General features: G+C 40.4%; 1 protein-coding gene across 2 annotated transcripts in view; it reads right to left on the reverse strand.

The window, feature by feature from the left end:
* grk4 (G protein-coupled receptor kinase 4) overlaps positions 1-15391 on the reverse strand; it is a 64380-nt gene that overhangs the window by 34729 nt on the left and 14260 nt on the right. For both annotated transcript variants that reach the window (XM_042484798.2, XM_088073738.1), the window contains exon 2: positions 8090-8185. In XM_042484798.2, the coding sequence (XP_042340732.1) occupies positions 8090-8185 (96 nt within the window). The remainder of the gene's footprint in view (positions 1-8089; positions 8186-15391) is intronic.

Raw genomic sequence — 15391 nt, forward strand, 5'->3', positions numbered from 1 at the left:
AGGTCAGGCGCATTATTGGCACATTGCTATTTTAAGGTAAAAGCAAGCAATTATGCTACTGACCAACAAAATCTTGGTGTAAAGACAGAATGGTGGAGTATTTTCCAGCAATTTCTTTCTTTCCTAGCTTAACATCACCTTGCGCTAAATTGGGCCTTGAGTAGGAAATACTAAAAAAACATATTCTTCTACCTTTACTCTTTTTTTTTTTTTAAAACTGTATATTTTTAACCATTCACGCCTCAAAATAAACAATAGAACAACATATTATCCCAGGAGTTAGTCAACTTAAACTTGGTTAAAACAAATATTTTATGTTTGCAAAACAGATAAGGGACTCAACTTTTATGACTCAGGAAAATAGAAAATATCCTTGTAACTTAAACTATGTATGAGAAACTGAGAAATTACTATTCCAGATTTCCAGAGAGACTGAAAGATGAAATTCTGGGAAAATTATCAACTTTATAAACATGTACATGATTTTACAATGTGTATTTGAGATAGAGTGGACTTTATAGATATGTTCCACACCCTCGAAAGGACCTATTGCATCATGCACATCTGTTAACTTGGCTAAAATAGGCTAATGTCATTGATAAACATGCTGTCAAACTGCACATATAGCCTTCTATTAGGGTCAGAGAGAAATAAGAAATGTAAAATTCACCCGCAAACAAAGCTACCCCTTACAGGTGCAGTTAATGCGTAATATTTAGGGGGAATTAGTGGCATCTAGTGGCGAGAATTGCAGATTGCAACCAGCTGAAACTTCTCCTGTGTGCCAAGCGTGTACTCCTATTTAGGACTCCTTCAGTGTTCATTGTTCAGGACATTTTTACCATCAGCTAAATTATTTGCAGGTAATTAAAACCAGTAAAAACACACACAAAAAAATCACGTAAAATATATAAATAATAATAACAATAATGAGTGTTTTTCCGACACTGTTCAGCTCACTGCAGACTACTAGCAGACTGATAACTACAATGGCCGACACTAGAACATGAATGGGCCTTTCTAGAGCCAGTGTTTGGTCTCTTCATTCTGGCTGCTGTAGAAACATGGTGGACAAGGACTCGCTCTCTATGTAGATATAAATGCCTCTAAACGCCTCTTTATCTAAGGCGATAAAAACAGCACCATTATAAATTGAAGAAAACATACTTATTATATCATATTCCATTTCTGCCAATATATCCTCCCCCCTCCTCACCCTAAATTGGGAGTATCCAAACTTTTTGAGTGGATGCAAGATTAGAAAATGTGAAAGCACTCTAGCTGCTTTACACATTATTAAGATTATTTTAAAAAATAATCACAAAACAAATAAAATAAACATAATTGTTTCTTGGTCAAGTGAAAAGCTTGTCACTGTCAACCTCACACTTCTCTGCTGTGGACATGTCTGCTACCTGTAGAAAAAATCTGCTGCTAGGTCCATTAGTTTGCTTGTTTATTGTCTGCTTATGAAAACACATTATAAAACACATTACTCACGCCTGCACAGTTCCAACTTAGTGCATGTGTACAAACTGTATGATAGTCCTGTCATCGCAATGTGATCGAAAAAAAAACGTTCACAGACTTTAGAAACGCCTGCTCTAAATCCCACACACTGGGCCTTTAATTAGTACATTTGCTTATGCTATAAAATGCTAAAAACAAAACACACTGCATGTCTGTGTTTTCTGTACGTGTGTTTACTGTGTGTGTGTGTGTGTGTGTGTGTGTGTGTGTGTGTGTGTGTGTGTGTGTGTGTGTGTGTGTGTCTTCTGTGCAGCTGGCCCTAGCCTATTAGGACTAATGGCGTCCATTTGAGTCATATTTCCTCTGGCACCAAATGAGGAAGAAGACCCAGGACGTTTTCCATCACTGGTTGACACTGAGGACACACATACACACATACACAAGATAAACATACAAACAAAAATAGGCCACACACATTCACATACACATGTGCACTTGTGAATCGAGCAGGAGGAGGAGGGATGCATGGGATGAACATTTCTGAGTGGTGACAGCTACAGGACAACCTCCAGCAGTAAATCAAATCTTCTCAGCGGCCCTCCCAGCTGCACTGTTTATTACACAGCATTCCCTCCGCTCTGCAGCTCTGAGCTTCTCATTCAAACTCACCACTTATACGACCGCAAAACCCGAGTTATCGCTCTGGCGAGCAAACAGTAGAGTTTAGAGATATCATATTTTTTTTATTGCTTCCCCTTCCACTGTATGGCCGCTGTGTTTTAAATCTTAGGAACAAAAGCTCTTTCAGAAAAAATCTCACTGAGAGATCTTTAGCTGGATTGCGTTGCACTTGCAGTCAGACGTTGCCTTTCATCTTTGATCACCAAGTTTTTGGAGGCTTGCTTTAGTGTTTCCCTATCAGCTGTGTTCAGCTGCAGCTGGAGCCGGGAAAGCCCCTCACACTCATGCTTAATCAGAGCAATTTTAGGGCATCTGTGCAGCAATAATGTTTGGAGCAGTTTATTTTATCTTTGGAGTGTTTACTCCTTAGTTTGATTCATCTGCTCAGGTGAGAACAATGTCCTGAATACCCTCCCTGTGTCGACTTCCAACACAATCCTGTACCCTGACAATCACTGGACAGGTTGTCAATACTCTGTCCAATAAAGAAGCTTCTTGTAAGCACACTTGACTTCTGTTTGTGAGCTGGTTTGTTTGCAAACGGGCAGTGTGAACCTAAACAGACCAAATTCAACAACGTCGACTCCGGTTCAGAAGAAAATGAACATTGAACGCTCCCTTAGTTTGAATCGTTAGCGTCTACTCTTCAACAACCGAAAAGCTAGAGATTACAGATCTTTTATTTTAGTTTCGATTTTGTCATTGGAATGGTGTTTATCCCTCTGTGTGTATCAAAACACCAAAGCTCCACTTTACAATGAGCCTCCTGATAAGGTTTCAGCGTGTTGCTCCAGAACAGGTTTTGCTGTGAGGGTTTCAGGGTGGTGTCAGTGTTTTCTGCTGAATAGCCGCACAACTGGTCACTATTTAAGATGCCGTTCTCCAATTTGCGTAACAACAAAATCACAGAAACTGTTGTGCAATGTTCTTGAAAGGATTTCCATTTTTTTAAGTAACTGCCCCATTGAGCAACGTATGTGGCGCCAATGATCCATGTGTCACTAAGTGGCAACCACTATAATCTAAACTGAAAAAGTGCACTCAGAAGAGTGCTGATCTCTGTCACACTGCTGCATCTCGCTGGTCACAACCACTCAAGACAATTCCAGCAGACGCATTGCAGCACTTTTCAAACGTGTCCCAAAAAACATGAGACTTGAGATTGTGTTATCCTAACAGGCACTGTATGTGTGATATAGATACAACATAATTATAGCAATTAATGTATTTTTAATAACTACAACACAGCCACAAATCATTAATCTGTCATTCATAACTAAACTTGTAGGTGTATTAACTTTGTCTACAGGCTACAGCACAACAAAGTAGGAAATAACAATAAACACAACTAAAATAGAAAAAAAAGAAACTGTTAAACTACAGTCTACTTATTTACTTATGGCAGAAGCACAAAAGTCAAGGAAATATGACAAAATCAATCAAATCCGCTTCAAATTGGGACAGGCGTAATGCTCCCAGTGTGGTATGACAGCAAACACACAACAAAGCTGCACACCATGAATGTATAAAGAGACCTGGATACATCATCAGAGGTAGCGGCCATTCATTTTCATGAAAGTTTCTCGGTGGCACACCAAGCCAAAAAAGTTGGACTTCCCAGGTGTAAATTGGGATCACCAGCGTTTGTTGGCCAAAAAAAGCAAGCGCAGTAGAAACTTCAGCAAACAGCTGCAAGCCAAGATGGCGCAGCTACCTGCTGTTCAGCCCTCCGCTGATTTGAATCAGGAGTTATTAATAATGTGTCTCCTCTAGAAAAAGTCCAGTAGCATCACATGACGGACCCGTAGGTTGTAGTTACATTGATCGGCCACTATGTCAAATTGGCTTCAAAGTCCAGCACACTGCCCCGGGACCAAAGCTGCACCTCACAGAATTGTCCCTCCCAGCTCCCTTACAGACAAAATGATTGGAAATATAACGAAAAATGTGGATTTATTCATCTTGTATTTTGCTAAAGTTTAGTGAGTCATAACATGACAGGTAAGAAATTTATCTGCTTATGCTCCAGTTAAAAATGAGACCAAACTTTTCTATGTATGACAGTTTTGAGCCATGACGAAGGCCAAAATGTGGCCTGCAACAGACAGTAAGGCTTATTATTATCAAGCAAGATTTCCAGAAAACATGCAGTCCCTACCGCCTGGTTAAGAAGAATGAGGAAACAGCAGTCAATGATGACATAAAACCGTCAATAAAACAGGTTTGTCAAGTATTTGAGATTCCCTCTAGACTTACACCTGGTGGAGATAATGACGAAAAGTGATGGTTTAGTGATGATAATTTTTTTATTATACAGGTTAATATAATTTAACTCTAACTCAAATTTTGACTACATTTATTTACAGGCTTACAGCAGCATCACTTACAAGCAATGAATGCCATATATTGTTATTTTCTGAATATCAATTTCAAATTATTTTAGTGTTTTACCAATTTATCAACAGGTTTCCAACATACCAAGTGTGTATATGAATACATAGAGAAATGCGTCTGTAGTCCAGAGATAAACACTTATAAATCCTGTGGATGGGACACTGAGCCTGGTGACAAAAATACACTGATTGTGTAAAGCGTCTCCTGTCTCTCCTGTCACACCACCTTTACGTGCCACTTTAAGGGGAGTAGTCTCAGCAGTTCTGTACATACTGTTTTATTTTCTGTCATAATCTGTTTGCATTTTACGGTACACAGAGAACTGGGACTTGGCAACAATCTACACCCAGGGACACAGGAACAATTTTAGTATCTATGTTTTTATAAGTTACCGGTAAACAAGTCTATTTTTCTGAAAAACATGGCACATTTCTGTTAGAGCAACAACCACTGCAGATGTATTTTATGTCAGACTAAATAGAAAAAAATAATAAATAAATTATATAAACTATTAAGTCATGAGATGCTTGTAGTTTTTGCAGCTTTAGTGGGTTGGACAACATTGAAAGTGTCAAAACAATAATAAATCACGTGTTCGCCCATTCTTTCTCCTTATATTGTCAGTTTCTTAGATGGATTTTTACAGATCGTTCACCTGCAAAACTAAAGATTTGTTACAAAATGTAGACTGTGAACATAAAAGGCCTGAAAAGAAACAGTTTCTTTGGCCTGCCTCTGGGTTGGTGTGCATGTTTGTATATCTGTGTCCAAGCTGATTCCAGGGTCTAAATCATCTGAATATGAGGATACATGCCAGCATTCCTCTGATGAAAAATGTCCTCTTTGCGTTAAGCAAACCTTGTCCTGCGTCCTGAGGTAAAACAACTATGAACTGTGGGTCCTACAATGCAACATTACATCTCGAGTCGAGCCGCGTCATTTAAATCCAGTCACTGGTCCACATAAATCGATTGTCCAATAAAGTTTTTTTAATGCAGTGGAAATGCCAGCCAACAGGTATTAAACCAAGCGAAGAAGAAATCTGGTGGTTAGTTGCTTGTGAGGACGGCTGAACGTGCGAGGAGGTCTAACGTTTGGCTAAATTTTACCAAAACAAAAGGAGGAAGCCAAATGCAATTTATGCAGAATAATTTCTTACAAGAGGGAAACAAAACCTCCACGGCCAAACACATTAGGCAAAGGTAAATAAAACGTCTTCACGATGTGTGATCATCTTATAATACGTGATAAAAACTACTTTCCAGCAAATAATAGAAACATATAGATAGCGGTATCCATAAAGACTCGGATCGTTAGTCTCGATAATGGTATCAATATCAGTAAAAACCCAGGTTCCCAAAGTGTCTGCGGTCTCCTGGCCATCACCTGCAAAACGTCACTCAACTGACACAAACTGACCAGGAAGAGACTCAAAATGACCACAAAGAGATGCAAAGGAACCGAAAAGAGACACAAAATGGCTTCTAAGACACTCAAAATGACTGAAAAGAGATGAAAAACAACAACAACTACAACAAAAAAAGCCAAAATCACCACCAAACTCTGTGTCTTGCTCCTGTGTAGGAGAGGTGTTGGGGCCGTTAGCATATCTGAGCCCGGGGGCCCATTCTCTTGTTATCCGCCAATGTACCTAAGTGCAACTTTTTGGCTGAGAAGCAGGCGACAAAACAGTCGACACTAGTTCTTTGATGTCGGTTTGGCGTGTCTGAGCCTTGAGGACATACAAGACAACAAGATGTCAAAAAAAAAAAAATGAGCCAGGACAACAAAAGGACTGAAAAGGATGACACGAGAGTTGCAAAGCTTAAACTAGTCTGGACTAGTAACTGTCTGAGCCGGTGAAGAATGCTGCAATTACAACTTAATTACAACTCCAATTTAGGCCAAGACTGAGTAAGTTAGTGAGACAGTGAACATCCAGCCAAATGTGCACAAGTGCAAGTATGTGGTGTGGGCGTGCACGGTTTTACGGGAGATCAAAAGCGATAGGTGCAGGTGTACTGTATGCATTGGATAAATACCAGAAGAGAGAAAAAAAGGGAAGGGGAGCTAGAAGGAGAGGAGGAGAGAGAGGGAGAGTGGCCTCAGGCTGGCAGACAAAGTGGCTGCAGCCCACATAATGTAATCTAGGCTTCCTAGAAGTACTGCACACTTGTCAAGGCTAAGGTCAAATGCCTGACATTATCAAGACACAACAAAGACACTGCTATCAGTCGCTTTGCTGTATCCTATCCACTGTGCCCACACTGTGTGCGGGCATGCGTGAGCGTCTCTGCACACCGGTGTGTGTGTGTGTGTGTGTGAGTGCATGCCTACACGTCTGTGTGTTTAAGTAGGCAAAAGGGATTATTTTGATCCTGCGCTCGCTGTGATAGGGAAATTACGCAATGGCATCTATGTAATAGTGACGTATGTAACCCTCAACAGCTGCAGCGTGCACAAGCGTGCGCACTGACACACACACACACACACACACGTAGGCGCATAAAGCCCATTTTTAGAACGCTCTGCAAAGTTATGATCCAAATGGCAGTAAGTATGTAAAATATGACGAGCACAATGCTTCCTCACACTTTAGGTGACATTTATGTGGCAGGTTATCTATCGCGGCTGATGACGGATACGTTCAAGTTTATGATAATTAGATCTGTGAGGGATGATTTCTGATTTGAAGAGATATCGCCGTAAAGAGTGTGTTCAGCTACATCTCTTTCACTCTTTCTTGTCATTGTTTCTCTCACTCTCTCCTGTCCTTAAGAGATCTTTCCAACTGTTAGTGAAAGCCTCTCTCTCTCTCTCTGTTTCAGTTTTTCACTCGCTCTCGCCGTAACTCTCCCGTTCTACCACTCTTATGTTGCTCTGAAGTGGTGGAAAGAGGGAGGGAGAGATGCAGATAGTGGGAGGGGGAGGCATGGAGACAGAAAAGAGGGAGGGAGAGTATGTGGGGGAGGGTAGCACTGCAATCTCTGGCAGAGATAGCTGTGACGCACTATTACACACACACACACAGGCACCTACACACACACACACACACACACACACACACACACACACACACACACACACACACACACACACACACACACACACACACATAGTGCTGTGGCATTCAGAGGACCAGAGTGGGTGCGGGGGGTGAGGAGATAATGTAGCCCAGGAGTGGAGCACTTGTCTGGGCCACAAAGAGAGAATCCTGCCCCTGGATGTGGGGAGCAGGAAGGAAGCAGGGGTGAAGACGTTTTGATTTGGTGTGTGAGCAGACAGATAGTGAGACACATATAACGTAAGGAGAGACTTTGAGATTAAGAAACAACTGTGCAAAAGGATTCCCTGAGTCACACACACTTATACACTCACTGTTTCCTGTCCCCTGCCTGTAACTGCGGGTGGAGACGGGTAGAAACAGGAAGGAAGTCCAATCTGAACTTCCTCCTGCAGTCAGACCCACCCCAACGACACAGCATGGCACGTTATCTTTCTGCCTCACACCAACACGTAGACACACACACTTCAGGTTTCTTACCGATAGTGCGGCGGAGCTCCTCACACTGACTGATGTGGGGGAGTTTTAGCATCTCCTTCCATTTCTTACTGCGACCGTTCCTCTTCCCTCCTCCACCTGAGGGACGCAGAAAGACATTTGAATCAGTCAAATCACTGTTTAAAGTTACACTTGGAGTCTTTAACCACATCCAGTGGTTGGCATTCAAAACACAAGAGAAGGAGGACATCCGGGCCTACTGTGTGCGTGTGCGTGTGTGTGTGTGTGTGTGTGTGTGTGTGTGTGGGCGCGCGCACGCGTGTGCGTGTGCATGCACAACCATGTTGACCTTGCAGCGACCAGAGGCAGGGACAGCTGGCTCATCTCACCAGTCGCCTCTATGCATCATGACAGAGCATGTGGTGAAGAATGTTGACAGCTTCAAAGATCATGAGGCAGGCACACATCTCGTCACACACACACACACACACACACACACACACACACACACACACACACACACACACACACACACAAAGTGGACTCTTTGCCTGAAGCAAACATTAGCAAAACAAAATGTTAACATTTTGCGGTGATCTCGTACACACAGTGGCGCTGGAGAGTCTTCTCGGCAGATGTAATGACCCCAGTGTTCGGGGTGAATGACCTCTAGGCACAACAACACTCTTCTGAGAATTTGGGTCACTCCATATATTTGACTGAAACACTCATTCCAACACCAGCAGGGGTGTGTGTGTGTGTGTGTGTGTGTGTGTGTATGTGTGTGTGTGCAGGGTGAAATGAGGTATTTACTTCTTGAGGTCAGACAGAGTACTGAAGATAAAGAAGTCAATAGAGTAATCCGATGAGTTGCTGCTTTGATTTGTAAACCAGCTGATTTACACCAAGTATCGGATATTTAAAGACACAAGAGGAGAGCTCATACAGCCGCGTCAACATGCATCTATGATCCAAACTGGTTTTCAGCATTTTTCTGGGTGGAAACCAAAGGAAACATAATGCTGGTTAGGGTTAATAAATAACTTCTCATTATAAGAATTTGCTTACTTTGGTGTTTTAAATTTTTTGACTTTGGTCAGGCGAAATTAGCTTTAAAGACATCAGCTTAGGCTCTGATAATGAAGGTTAGGCCTATCCCTAACCCTGGAATTTGACTTTTTTCACCTGTTTAAAAAAAATAAGAATTTCTAGTTTTAAGTCACAAATCACAGTTTGCCTCAGAGGGCTTTACAGCTTATGACATCTCTCCATCGTTGGACCCTCACAGCAACTAAGGTCAAAGTTTTACAGTTTAATAAATGTGCTAGCCTGAATAAATCAGCTGTGCAAAAAATTGCCTGAATTCTTAGAATCTGAATCAGAAATACTTTATTTCACAGTTAAATACAGTGTAAAGCTGGAAAAACTATTATACAAATTATATTATATATTTTGACAGATTATGTGATTGCAATACAATGTTAGTGATAATGCTAATTTTTGCATATCATATTTGATGAAAAAAAATGATGATGTGATTTTTAAGTATTAGCTAAACAAGCATGTTCCTTTATGTCTTGAATCACAGTACTTCGCTTATAATGGTATGAAACATCTTACCTTCATCAAAAAAAAGGAACTTCTTTGATTTGGATACTGTACTTGCAATACCATATTGCGATTTTGCTAATATTTCATTTAATTTAAAAATTAATTTATTTCAATTTTTTTAAAATGAAGATCAGAATCAAAAAACAGTGTAATTTTTTTTATAAGGTAGAAATAAGTTAGTGAAGCAGATTAAGGACAGAGAAACCTTAATGCAGAGACATCTGGTTTCAGAGTCAGCAGACTTCAACCCTTGAATATCTTTGGGCACACTTTGCTGTTTTTCCCATCGCTTTAATCCCATGTTTTAAAACACTGAGTAAATAAACTATCCCGGAGCTCGAGTTAACCACGTAGACTGTGACGGTTTGAGGATGACAGAGAGGGAAATCCTCTGCCCCGAGGTTCACCAGACAGCAGCTGGTCCGGCAGTAACACGTGTCAGCTTCAACACAAATACATACAGGGGGTCACTGTGGTCAAACACCTGCAAAACAACACCTTCCCAACACACACAGGCAAACTGCATGTACAATGTTCATGCTCTCACCTCTACAAAAACATCCCCATATCGCTTCCACGACAACAAATCACTTTTTTAAAAACACAATCTGAATTTTTAGGCATGTCCTAGTGAACAGAAGGGGGCAATAACATACTGACAAGCCTGATTTCAGCAATACAAGCCATCAAAGTCACACGTTGAACAGAGTGGTGCCGAAAAAGTCCTGAAGGCCTTAAACGATTGAGCATTTCTGCGCTTCCAGTTCCCTTTTTCAGCAGTCTGTAGGTTTTTTGAATTGGTTTCTTGTTAGATGCCTAAAATAAGGTCTGTGTTAGCACAGGATTTAGAGACTTTCAGGTTTTATTCTATGGCATAAATATGTCAGTAAATTTTAGAGATGTCCTGATCTGATCTCAAATGTTGGCTCAGGGGCTGATAGAGGCATTTTTTTTAACTGATCGGGAATATCTAGCTTCTAGAGCATCCAATACGTTATTTCATGCAGAGCAACACGGAGTGCAGCCTTTATCACCGCTGCTCTACATAGCTGTTCTTTGTAACATCTTTTCTTTAAAACTACAAAACCAATCAACTCTTTGTCTTCTTTGTGCATCGAGCACTGTGATTTGCTGTTAAACACTATGGTGTCACCGCTAAAATAAAATGTTACTCTCTCTGTCGCAGCTACACATATAAATAAAACAAACACAATAAAAACTTGCAATTTGCTTTTTGTGGTGTTTCTCCGCCCTGCTCTGAGGAGAAATGGACAGCTGTGCTATGTTTACTACAACCTCACCCTCCATTCACCACTGCAAGTGCACGAGCTTCACAAGCACAAAACCAAAATGCCTTATTCATTACTGAAGTATAATCCACCCAAAAGATGTACAAATGATGAAAATAAACAGTCAACAGAAACGGATCATTCAGGTCACTGAGACACAGGCTGCACAGCAGCAACAAACACTGGACTCTTAAAGGGCCAGAGACATTCCCTTGAGACACAGAAAAGGCCAACAAAAAAAGGAAGTTTGTCATTTTATACATTATTTTAGAAAATAAATGAATAATAATAAGCTAAAAAAAACATCAAGGCACAGCTTGGATGCAGATACTTTTTACTAACTTTGAAGAAACATTCTTAAGGGCTGATCACACTGAGACGTGTCGCTAGAAAAGCATTGCCAGCAAAACCATGCGATGTGATGTATTAAGTTTTTTCAGCTCAAAGTGTGGAATTGCATCACTCATCAATATCACTTTTGGCCACGCACACGCAGTATACACAGCCCCGGTCCGTAGGCGCTCACAGCTATTTTTCCAGATGCACTTCCAAGACGTTTTTGGAGTGGTTGCGCCCTGTGCAATGCGACTGGTTGGGATTGGCCCCTTAAAGTGTGCACTACGCAGCTGTATTATCTAGTAAAATCAAAGTATTGAATGGGGACTCAGTATCAGCAGATACACAATAATAAATTACTCTGATCGGGATCAGGGGCAAAAATACATAATTGGGACAAGTAATTGTGCTTTTATTCTGACAGACTGCTAGAACACAACTCATAGATTCAACAATGCCTCCACTGAAGTAGGTCCTAGTAATATGCAACTTATACGGCAATGGTTGCAATCTCCAGATAAAAGTGGATATCACATTTGAGATATAGCTACTTTTTCAGAAAGCTGAGGCTGTTTGCCTTAATTATTATTAGATAAGTTAGAGTTGCTATTGAGTCCTGCGAAACTGCAGAAGTTGAATCTTCCTGGGCCTGGATTTGATCTTTGTAGGTTTAGATGATGATCTTGCCCGCTGATACGATTAAATAGTTATAAATATCAAAGTATTTGACTTCTGGCCATTAATTATTTCTGCAGGATAATCAATAAAAGGAGAAGAGGACACAGAGGCAGACCAAAATTAATGACTTTGTCTGTATAACATTTCTTTTCTAGTGCTAAAATAATCTTTTGACATGCTGAAATCTAATGTTTTTAGCTAGCTACAGGTATTTTTAAATTTTATACTGTGCTGTGGTGCAGACTCTTTACCCCTCCAGTGGTTGTGGTTTGCAGAGTGTGACGCGTCAGCTCTGTCTCTATAGCGAGACAGGAGCGTTATGAGCAGCTACTTGTTGATTTTTTTGTTAACAGATCTTATAAGATCCCGTTGGTGTCAGGTTGTACCCGATGACAGGCATGCTGACAGACCAGTTGTGAGGCTGCAGGGCATTCACACAAACACACTAACAGATGTAGACGTATAAGCACACGCACATAAACGAACCCTCTTTGTTGCAGAAAAACAGGAAACAACATTTTGAAAGGGAAGCGCAGCAGAGATTAATGTTGGTGTTCAATGTTGGATTACACTCTCTGTCTGATGATAGCCAGTTGCACCTGGCTGGTTATTTTGCAGGAGAAATTCTCGCACACACTTGAGCCAAAAACACAGGATGATTGATGAATACAGTCAAACCGTCTAAACAAAAAGTAACAAATTGTCAAAGAATAACCTCTTCCCCGTGAGAAGCTGCTTGTTGTTAGGAGTTAAAGGTTGTTGTGCCAATAAAAGGTTGAAAGTGAACGCTTGTAAACTGTACAACAGACTCAAGGGTGAGAAATGTCACCTGAACTTGCGCTCGGATCAAAGAAAAGAGACGGAAAGTCATTGAGGAAAATGATAAAAAAAAAAACAAAGATCCTGAAAAGAAAAGAAAGACGGTGATTTTAATTGCAAGCTATGGAAGAGCGTGTGTGTGTGAGTGTGTGTGTAAGTGTGCGTGTACGAGTGCGCGTGGCTGTCGGAGCTGGCTGGGCCACCCCACCCTGTTTAATGTCACTCTGACGTCAAAGCCATGTGTGCAGGCCCTTAATGCAGACAGGATGGAGCAAGTATTTATTTAACTTTGGTTCTCCCCTCGGAGAGAACGGGGCCCTCCATAAACACCGACTTCAGAGCAGTTTCGCTCATTCATGGCCGAGCTACAGCCAGCGCTGAGGTCATCACGCGGGATCTCAGGACAGGTCTGCGCATGAGCGGCAGTGACGACTTTCAGAAGTTGGAAGATGTATAGAAAGGCCGATGTCAAATCCGGAGACATGCCGCTCGACTGCGAGGATGCACATTCCTTTCCTTAAAAGATTTACAGACGGCGAGGTCATCCTGGTCGCACAGCAGTCTGAGACGAGTAACGTGGTACAAACGAGTGGCCTCACATCGTCCCCCCTCTCTTTATTTCCCCATGTTTCCTGTCGCTCTCTGCTGTCAAGTTTCCAACAAAAACAAAACGCCATAAAAAATGCCATAAACAGCTCTGGCCGCAGATGAATGGATGACCCAACATCACACTCAGCTCGTTTTAAACAACTCCAGGTAACCAAAGACCTTTTCTCCCTTTTTAATAAAATCCAACAGTCGCTTATTCCTTAGAGGGGACACAAAGCGCCAAGTGGCTTTGATGCAAATCATCTGATGATGAATTTCTGAGTGTCCGTGGCAATCACTATTCATCACTTTGATCTAACTTGCAGCTAGCGTCGGGCGATATATCAAATATACTCGATGCATCACGGCTTGCTCCATGTTTTCATGTCGGATGTTTAAAATGACCGTATTGGAAACATTAAGTATAAATTGTCCCGTCGTTTTTTAAAGCCACTGGCATGAGACCTACTTCCACTTGTCGACCCTCTTGCTCTCACAGATACAAAAAGGATAAAAAACCTCAAGATCATGACCATCACATGCACTCCCCTGCACATCCAGACCACAGCAGAGCGTGTGTTTGTGATCTCCAGGGCTCCACATCGCAACTATTTAGTCACATTTTGCGACCATGGAGCACCAGTGTGACTTGCAAATATTATTAATATATGAACTGGAGAGCTGTTTGTTTGTTTCCCATCACAGTGAATAAATCCTTTAACTTTCTGCCAACTCCTAACATCTAACTGTTGACCAGAAGCTCCAAGTTTACAGTAAAAACATCATCACTTCCTGTCTGATAAACGCCAAATGCTTCAGAATAAAAGCACCGGGGTTTTGGCTTTGATTTATTTCATTATAAGAATGTCTAAGTTTAAATTTTGAGAATAGGTTACTTTATGTAACTTAAATATAACAGTACTTTCCTTAACTTTATTATAAAAGTACTTCATTTAACTTGATCATAACAATACTTTATATACTTTATTGTAACAGTACATTATTTATCTTTATGTAAATAGTAGGTTACTTTATGTAATTTTATTATAAAAGTACTTTTATGAACTTTATTACAATAGTACCTTATTTACCTTTATATTCACAGAAGGATACTTTGCTATTTTTTTCCAATTACAGTGCTTTATTTAACTTTATTATAACAGTAGGCTACTTTATTTAACTTAATTCTAACAGTTTCTAATGTATTACATCAGTATTTTATTTGACTTAACCATAACAATACTTTATTTAACTTTATCATAACTGTACTTAATTTAATTGTTTTATAACAGTACTTTATTTAACTTAATGATGAAAATACTATTAACTAACTTTACAGCACTTTATAGTTTACTATAACAGTACTTTGTTTAACTTTATTAACAGAAAGCTACTTTATTTAACTATATCTCAACAGTAACAATTTTATTTTATTTCAATATTACTTTATTTACTTTATTATAACTTTATAATAACAGTACTTTTTTGTACATTTGCTACTTTAGTTAACTTTATTGTAACTGTTATTTATTTAGCAGTTTAGTATTTTATAAGTCTACAGTAGTTTAGATGAGATCTGAAAATAACGAGCTATTTCGTATCACGATATAACCAAAAACACTGCAATATTACAGGCCACATTGCGTTGCCCTACTTTCAGCACTTTTCAGAGCAGAAATGGATACATCAATAGCAGTGTCTGATACTTTGTGTCTGAGGTTTATTTTGGTGCGTTTCCTCCATTTTGAAGTCTGACCGGTTCAATGTAATTTGGGAGTATGGGAAACAGAGAGAAATACACAAAGAGGGAGGCCGAGAGAGAGGGAGTCGAACAAGAGTGTTGTCATGCAGCTTTTGTTTGTATGTCTGTCTGTCTGGACCATTAATGAATGTTACATTCATTCTGTCTCGGCTCTTTCTCCTCCCCACTGATCAGTCGCTGTTTTCACATGCTCTTAATGCGCGCGAAGGCCAAATGCAGTCCAACACCATCCCAAATATGCTCCTCTCCCGGTCCTCCCTT

Source organism: Plectropomus leopardus, chromosome 3 (genome assembly GCF_026936395.1).
Source record: "Plectropomus leopardus strain MGB_pleo_1.0 chromosome 3, ASM2693639v1, whole genome shotgun sequence".
In the NCBI taxonomy this organism is placed as follows: Eukaryota; Metazoa; Chordata; class Actinopteri; order Perciformes; family Serranidae; genus Plectropomus; species Plectropomus leopardus.